The sequence below is a fragment of the Volvox carteri genome, assembly GCF_000143455.1.
Source record: "Volvox carteri f. nagariensis unplaced genomic scaffold VOLCAscaffold_11, whole genome shotgun sequence".
Classification (NCBI taxonomy): domain Eukaryota; kingdom Viridiplantae; phylum Chlorophyta; class Chlorophyceae; order Chlamydomonadales; family Volvocaceae; genus Volvox; species Volvox carteri.
In genome coordinates, this window is record NW_003307554.1 from 710,870 (window position 1) to 731,472 (window position 20,603).

The 20,603-nt window shown below is 57.5% G+C and overlaps 3 protein-coding genes across 3 annotated transcripts in view; 1 reads left to right on the forward strand and 2 right to left on the reverse strand.

Moving 5' to 3' along the window:
- Positions 1 to 294: 294 nt before the first annotated feature.
- Positions 295 to 8,776, forward strand: VOLCADRAFT_80331 (uncharacterized protein; the record flags this gene model as incomplete). The annotated part of the gene is made up of 14 exons (XM_002948648.1): positions 295 to 582; positions 1,134 to 1,205; positions 2,017 to 2,166; positions 2,907 to 3,050; positions 3,398 to 3,538; positions 4,032 to 4,235; positions 4,799 to 4,903; positions 5,171 to 5,332; positions 5,696 to 5,833; positions 6,271 to 6,424; positions 6,848 to 7,038; positions 7,554 to 7,738; positions 8,162 to 8,288; positions 8,678 to 8,776. The coding sequence occupies 14 exons, from the start codon at positions 295 to 297 to the stop codon at positions 8,774 to 8,776; spliced, it is 2,160 nt and encodes a 719-aa protein (XP_002948694.1).
- Positions 8,777 to 10,007: 1,231 nt separating this feature from the next.
- VOLCADRAFT_80336 (uncharacterized protein) lies at positions 10,008 to 14,872 on the reverse strand (the record flags this gene model as incomplete). Its single annotated transcript, XM_002948767.1, has 9 exons — positions 10,008 to 10,642; positions 11,044 to 11,159; positions 11,352 to 11,414; positions 12,001 to 12,093; positions 12,206 to 12,386; positions 12,717 to 12,763; positions 13,072 to 13,155; positions 13,844 to 14,023; positions 14,582 to 14,872. The coding sequence occupies 9 exons, from the start codon at positions 14,870 to 14,872 to the stop codon at positions 10,507 to 10,509; spliced, it is 1,191 nt and encodes a 396-aa protein (XP_002948813.1). The 3' UTR covers positions 10,008 to 10,506.
- Positions 14,873 to 19,602: 4,730 nt separating this feature from the next.
- VOLCADRAFT_58528 (uncharacterized protein) overlaps positions 19,603 to 20,603 on the reverse strand; it is a gene marked incomplete at both ends in the record, with an annotated part of 3,910 nt that continues 2,909 nt past the window's right edge. Inside the window, one exon of the mRNA XM_002948768.1 lies at positions 19,603 to 19,734. Within this exon, the coding sequence (XP_002948814.1) occupies positions 19,603 to 19,734 (132 nt within the window). The remainder of the gene's footprint in view (positions 19,735 to 20,603) is intronic.

The window sequence follows — 20,603 nt, forward strand, 5'->3', positions numbered from 1 at the left end:
TTTGTTGAAAGGTTGTACTACTGATGAACTACATTACTTTTGCGGCCCATCGTTTTACTTTTTCCATGAATTGTCCTGCTTAGCATTTTTGGCTGTTTAGGTAGGAGCGTGTGTAGCCTGTACCAAAAGGAACAGTTGATCAGGACAGAACCCGCATCATGTGTGCGAGATCTACATGCCTCTTGTAACTATTGCACTAGGATTTGCCTAAGAAATCTTCATCTTTTGGCAAAAATGGCTGTCGCGGGTGTCACAGAGGCTGCAAAGTATGCAGAGAACCTGCGTCAGCAGTTGATGAATGACTTGTTCGAGGGAGATGACTTGGAAACAGACGTGACGCCCCTTGGCGAGAATGTCAGCGTTACTGACTTTTTGGGAGAAGGAGGCGTAATTAGCCTTCAGGACGTTGACAAGGACTTGGAGGAGTTCCAGGACCATGATGTAATCAAAGGTATCCTTGAGCAGGGTCGTGTCGTAAAGGAGTACGCCCGGGATATCGATGACAAGCTGCGGACGGTTGAGCTTGAGTCCATCCAGGACTACATCCAGGAGAGCGACAACATGGTTGAACTGCACAATCAGGTTTGTCTTTGGGAGGGTACCTGAGCTAAGCCAGGGGAAGGCATGGCAGGCGTACTCCTCGCCCTGTCCAGTGAGCCTCGATTAGGGCGCGGGGGCTTACATCTACACACCCCTACTTACTATGTCTGCAACCTGAGCTTTAATTGTCGCCCCCGATGTACCTGCTTGAGCTGCCGACTGGCCAAAGGCGTCCGTGACTACAGGATTAGCTCCCAGGGTGACCGACCGGCTCCGGCGCTAGGTTCATGCTGTCACCCCAGGAAGCTACAAGACGTCTGTTCACGGCTGCCTGCATCACATGCTCTACCCTTCTCAACGTCACGCATGATGGGTGACCATTAACAAACAAAGCCGGGCTGGGGGCGATACACCGCTATAGAGACCACGGGACAATCCCCATTTCCCCGCGAGCCCCCTATCGAACCCCGGCCCCATCCGCTCTCCCCTACCCTCTCCTCGCCGCCCGTCCCTCACGTCACCTCCGCGTGCGCGTTACCTCCACTGACTTCCTCCCCGCTCGCCTTTTGTCCTTTCCTCTTCGCCCCCTTCAGATCAAGATGTGCGATTCCATCTTGTCGGGAATTGAGCAGCTGCTGGGCAGGTTTCAGTCGGAGCTGGGCAAGGTGGGTGGGCAGGGCGCGACTGGCAGCGGATGCAGCGGGGCTGTTGAGGACTCTTTCTGAGTTAGGGCACACACACGCCCATGTGTGCGCCAGACGCCAACGGCGGCCCCCTGGGGGGCGGACCGGGGCGGGGCCCCCTGAGGCTGCGCTTGCATCGAACCCCGATGCGGTCGCGAAGAGCCGGAGACCTGGGTCCGTGGGGTCGAGTGCCTCGGATCTGGTTTTCCGGATCTGGGGCACTTGCTGGCATGGGAACGGGTTGAGAACGGCGGCGGGTCAAAGAAGCTTGGCTGCGTTGGTCGCTGTCCCCGGCTGCGGCTGCTGCTGCTGCTGCTTTCCCGTTCCTTGCTCCCTAACCTGGCTGACCTCGGTGGAGAGTAATCCTTACAGCGGCCTTTGGGAGGATAGGGGGAAGCGCTTGCGATGGGGTGGAGGAATGGGCCAGTGGTGAATTCACATGAGCCTGTTCATGGAATGATAGATAGCCTGAGCGTCTGAGCTTTTTCGTCCCCACGTCTGATGTCGAACAAACAGCTCGAGAAGCTCCTTTGTTTGTTTCCCCCTAGTTGACGTCCTAAATTCAAATCCTTTGGGGGGTTTCTCTAATTCAAATTCATAGGGGGGGTTCCTAAATTCAAATGCTTTGGGGGGTTTCTCTAATTCAAATCCTTTGGGGGGTTTCTCTAATTCAAATTCATTGGGGGGGGTTCTTTGATTCAAATTCATTGGGGAGGTTCCTAAATTCAAATCCTCAGGGGGCTGAGGCCTCAGCTGCGTTTCCGCTGCCGGCTGATGGTGGTGATGTCCGCAGGTGGGTGAGGAGATCCGGCAGCTTCAAGTTCAGTCGCAGTCCATGGGCACCAAGCTCCGAAACCGACGGGCGGCTGAGGCCCAGCTGGGCTCCTTCATCGAGCAGCTGCTGATCAGCGATGAGCTGGTCACGTCCATCATGGACCACGAAGTAGGTACGGGGCTTGGGGGGGAGAAAGACGAACCACGAACGAGTGAAGCTGGGGGGAAGAGAAAGACGAAACACAGGCGAGTGATGCTAATACTAATACCAGAGGGAGACGGATACGCCAGGACGACGGGGAAAGGGGAGGAAGGCGTTGAGCTGGGTGGTTGGTGGTCGAGACCTGGAAAAGAGTTGTGAGGGCTGAAGCAGCGGCAGGAAAGCGGAAAGCCGAAGGGCTCTGTGAGGAAGAGAGTAGGAAACTGGGATAAGGAGGGGGGACAGTCGGCGGAAAGGAAGCAAGCAAACTGCATGGAGGAAGAGCAGCGCCTCTTGCCCCCGTGGGCCCCTCACCTCGTTCACACACAGCTGGTCGTAAATAGCTTGGAGGATCTTTTCACGGCGCCCGCCGCCATTGAGACCGCTCCCACCTGGCGGAGGAAGAGGAGGAGGCGCGACACCGTGATGGTGCTGTCAGCTGTGGCTGTGTGCCGGTGGCGGTGCTGGTTCCAGTCATCCTGGCAGCGGAATGGCGACCACAGCAGCACCTACACTAACCGCACTAACCCAGTGGTCCATTAGTCCGTGTCTCCATTCCCTCCTTGATGCCGTGGCTCGTGGCCCGTGTGGTGGGTGTCACCATGCCACGTCTTCGCGTACCCTAGGTCCTCTCGCTGCCGCTGCCCCTCCTCCCCCTCCTCCCCCTCCTCCTCCCCCTCCTCCCCCTCCTTCCCCTCCTCCGCCTCCAGGTGAATGAGGAGTTCATGGAGCCCTTGCTGGCGTTGGATCGCAAACTCAACTTCCTGCGGGACGACCCGGTGGCGCGGGGGTCGCTGGCCAAGCGCGACGTGGAGAGCGCTCTGGAGAAGCTGCGCATCAAGGCGGTTACCAAGGTGAGTGCGTGTGTGTGTGAGTGTGTGTGTGTGAGTGTGAGTGTGTGTGCACACAAAGCCACACACTACCCCTCTATCCTTCCCCCCTCTCTCTCTGCAACCCTTCTCTTTCTTATTCTCTGTCTTTTCTATCTTTTCTCTATCTTTTCTCTATCTTTTCTCTGTCTTTTCTCTGTCTCCGTCGTGAGCTCTCTCTCGCTATCTGTGTAATGCACGTGTGTGCGGGGGGGATGGGGGGGGAATTTGCCAGTGCCGTGTTGCCCCACATCGCGCCCATCACGTAACACCCCCACCCCATCCCACCCCACCCCGCGCACACGTACACATACATGCATACATGCATACAGGTTCGCGACTTCATGATGAACAAGGTCTACCAGCTGAAACGGCCCAAGACCAACGTGCAGATCATCCAGCAGTCCGTGTTGCTCAAGTACAAGTACTTTATGCGCTTCCTGAGGGCGCACGGACCGGACGTGTACACGGAGGTGCTCCCGGGGTTTGGGTGTTAAGGGGATGTTCCCGGGGGGGGGATCTCGGGACGTTTGCGGTTGTGTTGCCGTTGTGAAAACACGTTGGGGAACAGTGTGGGCCGAAGACGACGGGGGGATGGGTGCTTGGCGGGGCGGAGGGGGCAGGAGACGGGGTTGTTTACCTCCCAAAGCACTCTTATTTGCCGTTCGCAACACATTCCACACACTGCCGAACCGTCTTACCTCCTCCCCTCTTCCTCCCCCCCTTCCTCCTCCCCCTTGGCATCAGCTTCACTCGTTCGTGGTTCGTCTTCCCCCCCCTTCCTCCTCCTTTTCCTCGTGTGAGGGGATAGAAGATGCATCTTCCTTACGCCCAAGGCCCATCACCCCAACTCCCCGCCTCTCCCCGCTCCGGGACACCAACATCTCTTGACACTTCTTCCTTTCTCTCCCCCCCTCCCTCCCTCCCTCCCTCCCTCTCTCCCTCCTTTCCTCCATGGGCCCCCAGATTCGCAACGAGTACGTGTCCGTGCTGTCCCGCATCCTGGCCTCGCACTTCCGCACCTACCAGAGCGCCATGGAGAAGATGCAGGCGGCGGTGGCTGGGGCCACAGACGTGTTGGGGGCGCCGGAGGGGGGCGGAGGGGGGGCCGGAATTACGGCGTTGTTCGGAAAGGGGACTGCACGGGCGACCACGGTGAGGCGCGCGCGTGTGGGGCGTGTGTGTGTGGGGGGGGGGGTTCAGGGGGGTGGGTAGACAAGAGAGGTTGATAGCGCGGGGGAGTCAGGGGCGGGGGCGGGCTTCCATCTCCCGGCGCTAGACTCCTCGGGCCTTCCGATTCGACATCAACTGAGATGCCACGACGCATGGGGGGAAGGAAAGACATGCCACTCTTTTGTTGCTGTACCAGCCTTACAACCCCTCTCCCGGCTTTACCCCTGCCTACCTGGCTGCTCGGGCAATATCTATCTGCCTCTAATATCTATCTGCCTCTAATATCTATCTGCCTGTAATATCTATCTGCGCGGTTTGCCTGCCTGCCCTGCCTACCCTGCCGATACATCCATCTTTGCCTGTCTGCCTGTCCTTATCTGTCGATCTGCCTGTCTGTCTGTCCTTATCTGTCGATCTGCCTGTCTGTCTGTCCTTATCTGTCGATCTGCCTGTCTGTCTGTCCTTATCTGTCGATCTGCCTGTCTGTCTGCCTGTTTCTTGCCTGTTTTTGGCTACTCCACCCCACCCGACCTCACCCGCCCCGGCCCGCCCCGCAGGAGGCCACATTCAGCCTGGGTGAGCGGGCAGCTATCCTGGACCAGTTGGATAAGCCACCCATCATCCCGCACCAGGCTGAGGACGCGGGGCAGAAGTACCCCTACGAGGTGCGGACGGGGGGGTGCGGAGGCGGAACGATGGGGGGAGATGGTGTGTGTGTGGGGGCGGGTTTAGAGGCCAGGGGGGGTTGGGGGGAAAGAGCCCCCCAGTCCATCAACCTGGGTGGTGGTGGTGGTGGTGGTGGTAGTGGGTTAGGCTGGGATGGAACGGGAGAAGTGATGTTGCCGGTTTCACCAGTCCCCCGTCTGTCTTCATGCCCCATGTTCTTCTTTTTCTTCTTACCTTGTTCTGTACCTGTTTGTTACGGTTCTCAGGTCATCTTCCGCAACGTGCACAAGCTGCTCTTGGATACGGCCACCTCGGAGTACCTCTTCTGCTGCGACTTCTTCGACGAGGACGAGGGGCTGCCCGTGTTCCGAGACATGTTTGCGCCTGTGGTGGGGGTGGTGGAGGGAGACCTGGTGCAGAGCCTGCAGGTGGGGGGCCCGGGTGGGGGGGTTGGGGTGGGGGGGGCTGTGCTTTGTGCTCATATGGTAGATAAACATGGTAAGAAGAACATACATACATACTTACTTACATATAACACATACATATAAATATATATATATATATATATATATATATATATATATATATATTTTTTTGTATGGTAGTGGGGGCCACCACACAGCACAGCGTATCACAGGGCAGCAAGAATGGAGGCGGAGGAAAGGCAAACCCGTGTCCAAGGAGGCGGGGTGTGCATGTTCCCGCTCTTGTCCTCGCCTATCTTCTCTTTCCTCCTCTCCTCTCCGCATACACACATGCGCACATTTGCACATACGCACACACCCGTGCAGAGCATTGGCGACCTGGTTTGCATCTTGTTGATGATCCGCATCAACCACGACCACCGCAAGCTCATGATGCGGCGCCGGGTGCCCACCCTGGACGACTACCTGGACCGGGTGCACCTGCTGCTGTGGCCGCGGTTCAAGGTAGTACGGCAACCGGGGGAGGAGGAGAGCGCAATATTGCGATAACAGGAGGGGAAGGGGAGGGGGGGGAGAAGGGGGAGGGAGGGGAGGAAGGGGAGGGGAGGAAGGGGAGGGTCTCCGAACTGGCCGGGCGAACCAGGAACCTGACCCGGTAGTGGATGAGCCTCCTAGGAGGCGGCCGCCTTTCAGCCCTGCACGTCCACGCCTACGCAGTAGCCCGCTTTTCAGGTTCGTTCCAGCCTTCGCTGGCCATGAAAGCAACCTTTTTCACATTAGGATTTTCACTTTTTACAGCGATGCATTTTAACATCTCTGCCGAGCCATCGGAGCATTTGCTAATATAATAACCTTGTTGTTGGATCGACATCTTCCCTTCCCTGTTTTTTGATTTGTTTAAAAGTACTCCCCCACTTCTTTCTTTTACCCTCCCCCCGTAGCTTCTGTTCGACGGACAGCTTCAGTCCATCCGCCCCGGTGTGGAGCGCTCCCTGTTCCTGGACTCCACGGGGGCACACTTCGTGACGAGGAGGTACGCGGCGCTGTCGTCATCCATGCTCGTGCTTATGGCGGGGTACGACAGCAGCGATCCAGGTGAGCCGTCCAGCTGCGAGCGGCGCGGGAAGACTGAGAGTTCCTGCGCATGCGCACCACCACCACCTCTCCCCTCCCCTCCTATCGGCGGCAGAGAATCGCCGCAGGACAACAATGCAGGTGCTATTTCTATCTGTGGACTTGTAGAAGAAGTGGGGGCCCTACCCGTCACCCTCCTCAGCTTACTTAAAAAACACATGCGTTTTTAACTTGAAGTAGCAGCTTTTGCAACTATTACACAGCAGTTCACTTGCATACATACGTACATACATGCATGCATGCACGCTTATACATCAGTTCATTATAAATAATCCGTGATAACCCAGGAAAAGGCAAGCCCCTTTTTCCCCTCACGCGCCTTTGTCCTCTCTCGCACATCTCTTCTCCCTCCCTTCCCCCCCCTCCCCTGCCTCCGCAAAAAAGGCGTGTTCAAGGCTCAATCCTTCGTGGACACGATGGAGCGAATGTGGCAGGCAATGCACGACCTGCTGTTGAGAATGTCCAATCTGTTCAAGGATCGACGAACCGGCATCATCTTCCTGATCGTGCAGTACAATCACATACACATCGCACTGCGTGCAGCGGCAGCCGGCAGCGTTGTCGGGGCCGGAGCCGTGACGGCGCTACTGGCATCGTCCGCTTCCGGCGGCGCCGCGGGTGGTACGGCACCCTCCACGACCCTTTCGTCATCCGCCTCCGGCGGCGCCGCGGGTGGTACTGCCGCCGGGCCGACGGCAGCGGCCGCAGCAGCGGCGACCGCGGGTTCTGGTGGTACGGCGGCTAGTGTGGGTATCGGCCGGACGGGTCGTACCAACCTGAAAGAATGCGAGGTGGGTCGGGTCGGGTGGAGGGGGGGATTCGCGGGGAAGCCTGTGTGGCTTGACAGGCTTACCACCCCTGGGGGCATGCGTGCCTCCCTCTCCTCTCCTCTCCGCCCCCTAGGACGTCAGTGGTTGCTCTTTTGTGCATGTTGTTTAGACCTCCTGATAATTGCCTCCCCTCCCCTTCCACTGTCCGGCGCGACGGCAGTTGGTGGTTTGGACGACTGCAGTTTCCCCTCGAACTTCATTTCCCCTCGAACTTCCCTTCCCTTGGAGTTTACCTCCCGTCGAACTTCGTGTCCGTTCAGGACCAGCTGGCGTCCTGCACGGGTCTGTTTGTTGACGACCAGCTGTCGGTCCACTTCCGCGACCTGGTGGACTGGGTCAAGAAGGCGGAGCAGGCGGCCAAGCGCAGCGGGGTGCCGGAGGGACAACACATACCGGGATACGCACCCGCACAGGCGGCGCCCATTCTTAGGGACTTTGCCGTCCGGTAGGTCGTGCTGGTAGTGGTGGTGGTGGTGGTGGTGGTTCCCCGTGTCGAGTCATCCTCTCAGGAAGGAGATGTCTTCCACCTCCTACCGGCCCGAGGCGACCACCAGCAGCACCAGCACCATAGTGGAGCACCCGCTGCCTCCCACTCCTCCCCGGGCTCGTCGTCCGGCCCCGTGTTGCCACCTTGGGTGTTGGCACTTGATCCTCTGCTGCTGCTGCTGCTGCTGCTGCTGCTGCTGCTCTTTTGTCTTGCATCATCATGATCACCATCACGAACATCACAATTACCACCATCACCACCATCACCGTCATCGCCATCACAATCCTTGCCATCACCATTATCATCATCATCATCATCATCATCATCACCATCATCATGATGTAAGTTACCCCTCCGTCCTCCCCCCGGGCTGTGTATCAGCTGGAAGGATGCCATCAAGTCGATGCACCTGGAGGTGGCGGCTCAGTTCGCGGAGACCAGCTGCGGAAGGGACGTGCTGCAGGCGTCCATGACCTCGCTGCTCAAGTACTACACACGGTGGGTCGGTGTGGGTGGAGGAACGGGGGGGCCAAGGGGGTTCTTACCGCGAATTTTTAATGGGGCAGAGCGGTGGGCGGTGACGAAGAAGAAGACGATGATGATGATGATGATGATGATGGTGATTTTCAAGATAAGGCTACTTGCGCCTTTCATCACCGTTATCGCTTGTGTCCCTTCTCATCACCATCACCTTCCTCCCTCGGCTGGCCCCGGACCCTGAGGATTCAGGACTTCAGGCAGGCGTATGAGTACATTAGCTACACCGGGACCGGTTCTTCGCCCTCCTCCTCCTCCTCCTCCTCTATTTCTTCTACTTCTGCTACTTCTTCTTCCTCCTGCTCCTCCACCTCAATGTTCCGCCTCTCCCGATTTTCTGCCCCGCGCAGTTTTCTGGAGCTGCTCAAGCGGCAGGGCGCCGACGGACTGACGCTGGTGCGCGAGGCCGTCAACGTGCCGTCTATCATGTACGAGATCAAGCGCGTCACCACGTCGTAGTCACGGCAGTAGCACTAGGGAGATACACGAGGCTCCTCTGCTGCTTGGTCCCGTCAGTCCTGGCGAGTAGGGTTTTAGCAGCTGCAGGGTTACTGGCATTACAGGCCTGTGACGCGCGGTGAGCATGTGAGCATGTGAGGGCATAGCCAGTAGCGCTGTAGACAGGTGCTCAGGTATGCTCGCGAGCTGCCGAGGATGAACTTGTTGTGCTTTGGTATCCTGTTAGCCCGATATCGGTCCGGTTGATCAAGTTTAACGGACTTGTAAGGATTTCACTGAAAGGTAGCTGTGTAAGGCGCTTAGGGCTTGAAGGAGCTGGGAGGAGGAAGGACTGGCTACCTGGCTGGTTAGCTGTTGCGGCCACGGGCTGCGTGACGTCTTGGAGGCACCGATGCCTCATAACTTTGGATATCTGTTGAGAGGGGACAATGGTTCGTTCCTGTTCAGGGCTCCAAGGTAGGCTCGGGCTCCTCCCTGCCGAACAGAGACGCTGCAGAAAGGCACAAGCGTTTGTGTGGGAGGTAGGGGAGCGGGACTGCTGCTGCTGCTGCTGCGGGGGTAGACCATGGGTAGACAGCCAATTTGGCAGGGTGTGTGCAAAAATTAAGTAAGGACCGCCTGCCTGTCTGCCTGCTTGATGTGTGTTTGAATACGATATGAATGAATGAATGAGTCGCGACAAGAAAGGAAAAGCGCGCCGTGTGAGCAGCAATGGCTCTCACGCGCGCAACCATCGTCCAAGAAGCTAACTGTTACATCGATGAAATCCCCCCGCCCCTTCCACAACGATGGAACTTACGGTGCTGGCTGCAGCAGGCGCAGTTGCAGTCAAGTGACTGCAACAGGCCGGTACCTGTACCTTGAGCAGCCCCTTGTCCCGCTGATTCCACCTCAATCAATGTCAGTCGCAATTACCATACACGATGTACCGCACATTTTATTGCAACTCTGCCACCACTACCACTAACATCACCACTTATGCTAAAGCGCGTGTCCACAACTGCCTAGTATGCGAGTGTGTGTGCTATACAATGAAACATCTCCCTGCACTCATGTTGACAGGGTTAGGGTTTTGTACTGCTACTCGTACTGCTACTGCCTACGTCAGTAACCTCCACTTCTCCGTCCACTTCATATTTACCTGGGCCAGAAGAAGTATTATATCCCATAGACCCCCATAACACCCCCCCCACACACACAACACACATAACACCGTGCTGCTCAGGGGGGTCTGGCAGCCCGCCCATACCGCCCCTCCTTTTTCTCACCACATCAAAAAATCCTCCGCACAGCGACCCTCCGTGCAGGCCACCCGCCCCCCTTAGGTCCAACGACACACATAACACAACACGTACAGCCCACAGCCCACAACGAACCTCCCCCAACCCATCCCCGGGGCTCCTGGGACCAGGACCAGCTGTGCCAGTCCGGACCTGCAGGTCCAGGGGGACCCGCGGCGCGTCACTCCAGGGAGCCTTCGGACTGAGCCACACCAGCCCCTAGGAGGAGGAAGGGGTACCCAGAAAGCCCGCAGCCCAACCCGGGGTTATAAAACACACACACATACGCACATACACGCGACCCGCCCCCATAGTCCATAGCCCACACCTTACACACTATATATGTTCAGCACCGTCTGCCATCCTGAACTACTATCAATTAAATATTATTGAAAAATTTCATCATATGTTTTATTTTTGGCAGCATTACATAACTATATATTTTGTGTTCTATTTGAGTCCAAAGCCCTGGGCGTTCTCGATGGCGGTCAGCAGCTTTGCTTTCATCTTGGATTTGGAGCAGTACTCGGGCAGCAGCAGCGCGTTGAAGCACGTGTGTGCTGTGGGCAACCGCTCCGTGTCGGCACTGATATGAAAAGTCAGCGGTAGGGGGAATCCAGGATTAAGTAAATAAGAAGTAAGTAATAGGGGAGGTTGCTATGCTGAAATTTAAAAAGTATATAAGAGCTAGTTAGTATCTCGATTACATTAAAATAAGAGATATCGGTGATGTTTGACATTACCATTTCTTTTAAATAAGCTAAATCATTTTCATAAGCAAAATATATTATATGTGTATACAATACTAAATATATCCGGTTGAGGGATGGGGGCCCTGGGGGCCACCAGCAGCGAATTGGCCCTCGCAGATAAACCAGATATCACAACATCCCTTGATGATGGGTGTCGAGAGATGGGCCAAGGGTGGCTTCAAGAGCCAAGGGCAGCGGCAGGAGGTGTGTATGACCACATCGGGCACTTGCTTACCCGGCCCTCTGAATGACCAGAACCAGGGCACCGAGTCCCGCCACAGGCGCCCTGTCGCACCCCGTTGTGAAGAAGAGGAAGCGCCGCTTCTGATCCAGATCAAAATCCGAAATGATCTGAGAAGGGGGGATGCGTACGGCAAAAGGTGTCTAGGGATGGTGGAAAAATGCAAGAACAATACTCTTTTTTTTCTTGCGTGATTGTTAAGCATTTAGTGGTCCTTCGGGTTCATCTGCTGGGCCGTACAGCTCGCTGAAGCTCAAGTGACACCCACCCCGGCCACCGCGCCCTGCCTGTCCACCCCTCACCTGCCAAAACATGACAATGGCGGGGTGCTGCCGGTGGTATCCCCCCTCGTAGCGGGCGTTCGCCTGCGAGTACGTGCACGCACACAAACACATGTATGTATGTATGTATATACAGGGCCCAGTTAAAGGGGGCGTGGGAAGAGGGCGGTAAAGGAGGTGTGTTGGGGGGATGCATTTTATGTGCAAAAGGCAAAAGAGGGTTAAGAGGTTCAGGGAATGGGTTCTCTGCTGGTGGTGGTGGTGGTGGTGGTGTATGTGTGTGTGTGTGTGTGCGTGCGTGCGTGCGTGCGCGTAGCTGGGCCGAGTTATGGGCCACGAGAGGACAGAAACAGTTTGGGCCACTGCACATTTGATGATACCTACCAACCTACCTACCAACCAACCTACCAACCTACCAACCAACCTACCCACCCTCATCCCAGACACCTCCAGGTTGCCCCTCAACGCTCTGGACAGCGACAGTTGGTCCGTTGGTTAATTTGCGCATGTAATACGCCTCCACACACATACATATTATGATCATTACTACTACCACTACCACCACCACTACCACTACTACTACTACTACTACCATGGACATTGAAAATCAGGCATATCAGCGACCCAGGCGTGCGTCGTGTTGGGATAATGTACAGAATTGAAGCCGTACCTCCAACGCCCCGAAGTCCAGGTGCGGCAATCCGCAAATGAGCAGTTCCAGTTCCTCGTGCCTGAACAGGCTCAGGGCCGGGCCACCGCATACCTGACACATCAAGGGGGCAAGAAACCCAACCATGATTGCACGGGGTGTGCGAAAACATACGCCGTACAGATCGTAAAGACGGTGTCGTACATGTCGTACATGTAATTCTTACCTGGTGGAAGCCGTATGCAAAGGCGCGAAACTGTGTGTCCACGCTCTCGTTGAGAGTCCACTCCACCAGGCGCTGTACGTACTGCACCCTGTTTGCGCCGGTGACGGGGATGGACGAGCCGCCGGGGATGAGTGGTACGGTGCGCTGCTCCCCGAAAAAGTCGTACTGCACCTCGAAGTTCCTGCGGAGGCAACGAAAGTACGGTTTTGCTGTCCGGACGGGAACTTGACACCAACCTGACACCAACCCGATGTCATGAATGTTTCGTCACGGGTGGCAAAGCGGGCTCACATCTCACCGCTTCGAACTAAGAAACAGCTACTCACAGCTTCAGGAGACGGCTAGAAACACACTGAAACCGCCATCCGTATTTTGGAATAATCGGACTCGTGCCAATGAACGCATTGCGTTGCCATAAAGTGCCGCGCACGACCCGTCAATGCTTGCATGTATGTATGTTCGTATGTTTGTAACTACTCCCTCTCGTTCAATAAACCTCTTACACCCCCACCTGCATAGCACGTCCTCCACCTGATCGGGATCCATGGAGAGAACCGCCTGCGGTTGTGACAGTTGGAGGTTGGGGTTGTGGAAGTTTTAGCCGTTGGGATTTTTGGCCGTTGGAACAGATTCCCGGGATTCAGGTAATAACCAAAAACACATACAACACTCCGCAAGATGCGTTACCCGTCAACCCTACCGACCTCACTACACCACACCCCGACCACCTAGCTCCGAAACCCTTCCCCCCGTCCCCCAACACCACCTCGAACCACCCAACCCTGGAAAGCCGGAAACCCCCCATCTCACCCCATCTTTATCCTTGCAATCTCCCATCAACCCCCAACCGCCAACTCCCAACTCACCCTCAACGACCGTCCCAAGGTGGGAAATGCCTCCTCCAAATCCGACAGCCCAACCGCCTCCCCCAACAACTTCTTGTACACCGCCTGAGGGCCCGCGGGCAGGACCGGGTGGGGCGAGGGGATGGAGGGGGGCACCGGAGCAACAGCGGCTGAGAGAGAGAGGGGAAATCAGAACCAGCGGCGCGGGTTGAGGAGAGCAGGAGGGGAGGGGGAGAGCAGGAAGGGAGGGGGAGAGAAGGGGGGAGGGGGGCGGACCCTGAAGCAGTTTTGGGAACGACATGCGTGTGGGTTTTGGTACGAGGTCGATGATGTACGGCAGGGTCAGGGGCAGAACCAACCGGGGACAAGGGCAAGGACGGGGGGAAAACTTGAGAACGGGGGGGGACGGTCTCAGAGAAAAAGGGGAAGGCATTCACAACTGGGACGAGGAGCGGCGGTCATGTAGGGTTTGGAACGGGTGTACAGCCGTAGGGCAAATCCCTACGTATCAGGTATATTCGCGGGCATCATAGAGGGCCAAAATTCAAGACTTCGCGGCCCAGTTCATTAACACACACACGACCAGCGTTAGGACCGGATCGATATGTAACAGACACACACATACATACACGTACATTCACGTACATTCACATACATTCCACATACATTCCACATACATTCCACATACATACACATACATGCATTCACATGGACATACGCACACACACAAGCACACACACACACACACAAGCACACAGGCGTTCGCGTGCCTCCAGCTGTGAGTAGACCGCACCTGGGGGACATGAACGTCCAGAATGATTCCGTTGTAGATGGCCAAACCAAGCACTGCCCCCACGAGCCGAAACTCCCCCGCCGCCCCGTCCTCCAGACACGCTGCGGCGTTGAACCAGAATGTACGGCTCTCCTCATTGTACGTGAACATGCCGTACTGAGGCTGGAAAATCTCCGCCACCTGTATTACACCCGGCATGCGAGAGGTCGAGGGAGGGGGATGCGGCGGGAAAGGGGGCAAGGGGGCCCCCCGAAAAGGGTCGGGGGTTTCCCAGTGCGGGCGTGTGGGCACGTGGCTGGCTACGGAAATTTGAGGGTGCGCCGTGGAAAGGTAAGAGTGTGTAGGTACGTGTGCGTGATTGTGAGAGTATTTGTGCATGTGTATGTGTGCGTATGTATTTGCACGAGTGTATGTGTGCATGTGTTATCAAGCCCGATCTAAGAGAGAGAGAGACAGAAGTGAGTGAGAGACAGAAGTGAGTGGGTGGGTGAGTGAGTGAGTGAGTGAGTGAGTGAGTGAGTGAGTGAGTGAGTGAGTGAGTGAGTGTGTGTGTGTGTGTGTGTGTGAGAGAGAGAGTGAGTGTGTGCACAGAGATGCCTCCCCTCCGCTTCCCTTCCCTCCTTTCCTTCACCCACATACCTGCGGCCGCCCAAAACCCCCAACACCCCCAACACCCCTAGCTCCCCCCAGCACACCCCCATCATCCCCCCAGCCCCCTCCCCAGGTTTCAGCTCCCACCAGCAGTTGGAAGAACTCTCGGGACACCCCTCCCTGGTCCACCCCCTCCTCAGCCACCCCCAGGGATACGAACGACACACGCAGGGGGCGCTTCAGATGGTGGGCGGGGCGGCAGGACAGCTGCTGGGCGGCGTCAGCCAGGAGAGATGTACGGCGAACCGCGATGTCCAAAAACACAGCGGAGGCGGGGTGGAGACCCTGGGGGGCGTTAAAAGGGTTTGGCGGGGTGTAGGGGGAAGGGGTGGCGGATGGGGGGAAGTGAGAATTACGTACAGAACTGCACACATACATACATGTACGACAATTACACAGGTGTAGGAGTACAAAAAGACACACAGATCCACAAAACTTACCCCCTCCGGCAATCTAGACGCGGTTACACGAAACACACACACACACACACACCTGCAGTAGGGCCTCCCGCGCACCAGCATTCATTTCCGCTTCCTTTTGAATTAGGGCCTCACCCTGCGCGCGCGCGTGTGTGTATGTGTGTGCGGGGATCCGGGATTAGGTTTGGCAGGAGGGATAAGAGGAGGGGATTGGGGAGCGTGCCAGGGGATTCGGGTTTGGAGAGGGCTGTACGGCGGAGGGTAGGACGAGGAGCAGGGAGTAAACTGGGTACATGTGGCATGTGGCGCGAGCGGCGGGGGAAGGGGGGCGAAATATAAACATAAACAATATAAACAAGAGGTGAAAGGGAAACAACACACACACACAGACGCACACGTCCACACACGCGAGGCCCCCCTCGCTGCCCCACCTGCAATATACGACTCTTGGCCTCAGGTGTCAGCAGGCAGGGCACCTGACATAACGACACCAAGGGGGGCTGGTGGGAGGAGGGGGAGGGGGAAGAGAGGGCCGGGGTTGTGTGGGATCTGCCGCCGGCGACCTGAATGCGGGGGAAGGGGGAGGGGAGGGGAGGGGAGGGGGGATGTAGCGGATGGGCGGAAATACACACCAAACAAAGGGGAGGGGGAAAGTGTAGGGGGAAAAGTGTAGAAGGACGAGTGCGGCATGGGGGAAAGTGATCGGGCCGGGTCAGCAGCAAAGCCGTTAGGCGGTTCTCCTCACGGGGCAGAGAGAGGCAAGTTCAAGTTGTGTTTTACACCTTTCCCCCCTTTCTCGCGCGTTCCCCGTAGTGCCAGTGGTGTTACGGCTGACTGCTGCTGCTGCTGCTGCTGCTGCTGCCGGATTGTGAGGGGTGGTGAGGTGACGGAGCTGGTTGCTTCCATCGCTTAATGCTGCAAACAACTTTGGCCTCCCACCCACCCACCCCTGACCCTCTACCCCTCTACCCCTCTCTTTCCCCCGTCATGTGTCTGTTCTGTTCGTTTTGTTCTTTTCTTTTATACCCACCTCCTTTCCCCTCGCCCACTCCATGCCCCCCTCCACCTCCATTCTCCACCTCCCGCTAAACCTGCCACCTCCCCACCCCTTCCCCCTACCCCTACCTCCAGCCACAATATGTACTCCGCGCGCAGGTTGAAGCTCGAAGACAGTTGGGCGTTGTAAAACTCGGAGAAAGGCAACTTGCAACCCGCCTTAAGGGTGGGAGGGTGGGAGGGGGGAGATGCCGGGGGGGGGGGAAAGGGCGGGGAAACAATGCACGAGGCGGTGTTGGTTGGTGAAAGTGGGCTAACAAACAACGGTCAACGGTCAACGAGTCCTAGAAGTCTGGAGGAATTGAGCTCCCAATGGGCCATTCACGGAACGTTAACAAGCGGCAAGAAGGTAGGGGTCAGCCCTCGAGTAAGACCCCCCTTAAATAACACACCCATGCCGTACCCCCCTCCCTTAAGCGCCCGTGACTAACCAATACCCCCTTCCTAACAACCCAAGAAAACCCCACCCCACCCCACCTCTCCGATCTCCGCCAACTCTTACCCTTTCATTTGCTGCATGCAACCCCGCCAGCACCCTTGCAGCCGCCAGCACCTCCGTCCGCCGCTCCGACCCCACCACCGGCACCACCCCACCGGAGGTCAGTGGGACCCCCTGCGCGAGTTTAGTCATGTAATGCTGCAGAGGCCGTACAACCCTACCTCCTAGCAGCTCGGGAGGTAGGGACACCAGCCAGCCGCACAATAGCTAAACACCGGAGAGGGAAGGGGGTGTTGGGGGCCGGGGGATGTGAGGGTTGGAGCGATGAGGGGAAGAGGGGGGAGTTATGGGAAAGTGGACATCCAACCCTGCTCGCCCCCTGTCATGTTCGTGTCGGTTAAGATGATGTAACCAACCAACTAACCAACCAACATACGCACATACATATATACACACATACACGCACGTATATCATCCCTCCTACCACCTGTCGAATGTACGTTCCCCCGCGCCAGCGTGGACACACACATGTCCCTCAAAGGTTCTAAGACCCTAAAATCCTACCTGCAGTACATCGTTCGGCAACCGTAAGGTCACAGAAATCAGCCGTGAAGCCAAACTGGACTCGGTGGTGCGTGTCGGGGTGGTGCGCGTCGGGATGGGGTGGGGTGGGGGCGGGGGGGGTTCGGAGTCAGGGGAAAAACACAGCACGGGTAGGAGCTCCGGGTGGGACAGTACAAAGCGATGCACATGGTTGCATGCAGCCTCGTGGTGGGAATAACGACGCACAAAGCAGCCGTACAATTGTGCATGTACGATCCTGCCTAACGACGCCCGTACCCATTCACGTATCCAACCGCCCTAACCAAACAACCACAACCGTCCAAGGCTCCCCTTCCATGTGAGCGCAGTAGACGGGTTGGTCTAGATTGCGATATGGCGGTTAACGGTTGGTAGTTGGAGGTTCTTCCCTCAAAACCTCTCCCAATGGCCTTCGCCCGCCGGCTGCCGTACTGCCGTACTGCTCATGCCGCTCTCACCTGGTGCCCAGTCCCAGCCCCAGCCCCGAACCAGATAGCAGAGGACATTGGAAAACCACAAACAGTAAGCGAAGCAGCGAAAGACGTTTACGGCCGCCGCTACCGCCGCCGCTACCAGCAGAGTCGTCAACACCATCTCCGCGACCAACACCAACACCAACACCAACACCGGACGCCGCTTCTGTCGCTGCCGTCGGTCCCGCCGCTGGGCCCAGGACGCTACGCGGGCCGCCGCCGCCGCCGCCGCCGCCGCCGCTGGTGATGCCGCCGCCGCCGCCCCCGCCACTGCCAAGGGAGGGCCTGCTGCTGCCTATTCCCGGCATGGCACCGGCTGTAACAGCCGTCTGTAGCAGTAGTGCGTCCAGAAGCTTCATTAGGCTGTTGCCTAACGCGGAGATTACCTCCCGGTTGTACAGCCGCAGCAGCGCCTCAAAGCAGCTCTAATGAGAGAGGTATTGTTCCGTTTCCGAGGCGTCAAGGGAGGGGGATACGTAAGCGGATGGGGATGTAAGAGGGAAGACGCATGGCCATGCAGCTCACGTCCCTCCCTGCCTCCCTCCCTCCCTCCCTGCCTTCATCATGCGGACATACATACATACATATAATGCACGAGGAGAAACAGACAAGGTCTGTACAGATCAGGTCCACCTTCTTGTGCTGAGCTGCCGTGGTAATGTTCTCTACACGTCTTGTATGGGGCCCCCACCAGACGGGTTTTTCCAGACGACTGCCCGACGCAGGCCAACATACCTCAGATCCAATGTTAAAGCTAATGTTAATCGCACCTGTATTGCTGCCACATCCAGCCCGTGGGATGCAGTACAATCGTCTGACGCGGACGCGGACGCCGACGCCGACGCCGACGCGTCCTCCCTGTCGCCGCTGTTGTGCCGTGCCGACGCCGACGCCGCCACCACTGAAGCGGATGCTGCAGCGGCTCCGCCGCTGCTACTGCTGCTTTTCCCGCCGCCGCTGCTACCGCTGCTTTTCCCGCCGCCGCTGCTACCGCTGCTGCGGTCAGCGAACAAGGCCAGGACGTAGCCCGGTGACGACATTACGTCATCCACGGCGGCTACAACCTCTCGGACCGCGCGTGGGTCTTCAGACGCCGTCGCCGCCGCTGCCGCTAGGCGCCGTAGGTCTGGTACGTCGTACGGTGTCAGGTGCAGTCCGGCGCGGCGGCCGGGGTGGGGCCCCGCCACCAGATTCTCCCGTGGGCTAACCTCCTGGCAGCAGTGCCAGTAGCAGTAGCAAAAGGGGACAGTGGCAGCAGCAGTAGCAGCAGCACCGAAGCGACATGGGAGCAGTGGCAGTAGGAGCAACGGGGTTTGCGGATGAGGATGAGTCCGGGGAGTTCGGAGGCAGCCCGTTAGGGTTTCAGCCGGTTAGGGAACTGCAGTGCGGGGAGTGGTACGATACTTGAGGGCTGTAGCAACTGGGGGAAAGCGGCAGGAGGCGCAGTGGCCGTCCCCGCCCTCGTCCCCCTCCTCGTCGCCATGGCGGGTTTTAACAGTAAGAGTCTTGGTCCCATTTTCCACCGATTTTCATCCCAGTCTTTGTCCTGGGTGGCCTTACCCCATCACCAATTATCGAATTAACTGCACCACATAATCTAATTAACTGCCGCACCTGAAGCAGCACGATGCTAGCATCTCCAGCTGCTAGGACGGCCAACACAGACCCTGTGGGAAGGGACGTCAGCCGCCGGGGTGAAACCAGATACGACACGTCGCCGCTGACATCACCGCAGCCGACGCCGGCACCGCCGTTGGCACTTAGGGGCTCCCCCCCCGCCGTCGCTGTCGCAGCCAGTACGGCAGAGCTGCATCTGCTGGGGCCTGCCGACGCCCTAGCAGCAGGCTGCAAACCTAGCTGCGCAACCGGGAGGAGGAAAGCCACGCAGCGGTAAAGATGACATGTATAAGTACATATGTATATCCATAGTACGATGCACGCACACGCACCGCTTGCGTTGCCACAATAGATTTACTTCTACCTTCCCACTAACCCGGGACAATATCCTACATAACATCTTCACCGCTCAAGCTACGACAATGTACACCGAATTTGTACTCTGTAGTAGTAGCTTTACTTGGCTGCAGTAAAGCTACAACAGAGTATAAGATCAAAGGAAGCCGTCCAGAACCGTACAGTCTAGAGCGTACGGTCGTACGGCCATCTCCCGTCTTCTGCCGTACGTCGTACCTGCCCAAAGTCGTTGTTGCCGAATGCAAAGACCTGGGAAGTGGTCGTCAGCACCAGGGAGTGCCGCGAGCCCGCGGAGACCTGGACCACGTTCTCAGTCTCCAAACCCTGAACCCGGCACGGCCTGCGTGTGTGTATGATGTGTGGGGCAGGGGGGCATATCTTCACCCGTGGCCGCTACCCGGCGAAACCCTGCCTTCCCCGGTATTTCGGGGCACCCTCATCTAGTCACCCCAGTAAACTTCTCAGTGGATCGCTTAGGTTCCGCACCCACCGCCAGCATCCAACGGAATCTGCCGGATCAACGGCGGCCCAACTCCATTCCTGGTCGGCTCGCGAGTCAACTTTATCCCAGGTCACCACCGTGCATCGACTAGGGGCACTTTACCTTCCACCATCGGAAGGATTTTCGACCCTGACAGGTCTCGATCCCGGGATCTCCCGGGGGCCATGGTCTGTGCCTTACCATTAGTGCCTAATCGGAGTATGTGTGTATGTGTGTTTGAGTGAGAGATGGTTACTGAAGGGCAAGGCAACACGTGATGCACCAGGTGACGGGAAAGACCAACTGTGCGTATGAGGCGCCACGTTCCAGGCAGGGATAGGCGTAAGCATACAGGAGGGAGGTCAGTTCAAGCCTGCCTCAATGCCGTACCCATGCCGTACCTGCACGTGTTGTCCGTACATCCCAGGCCTGTAGCGCCCCAAGTGCCCCGGCCGAAGCTGTACACCACACCACACCGCCGAACATCGCCGGCAGCGGCCGCGACGGCAGCTGTGCCGGTGCTGCCGCCGCCGCCACCCCCTCCGCCACCCGCTCCGCCCTCTCCCGCCTCCGCCAGCACCAGCGTGTGATCCCCTCCGCAGGATACCTGACAACTCCAGGGGGGGAGGTCCAGGTGAGGGGGAGGGGGAGGGGAAGGGGAGGGGGACATTATGTGAGAAGTTGA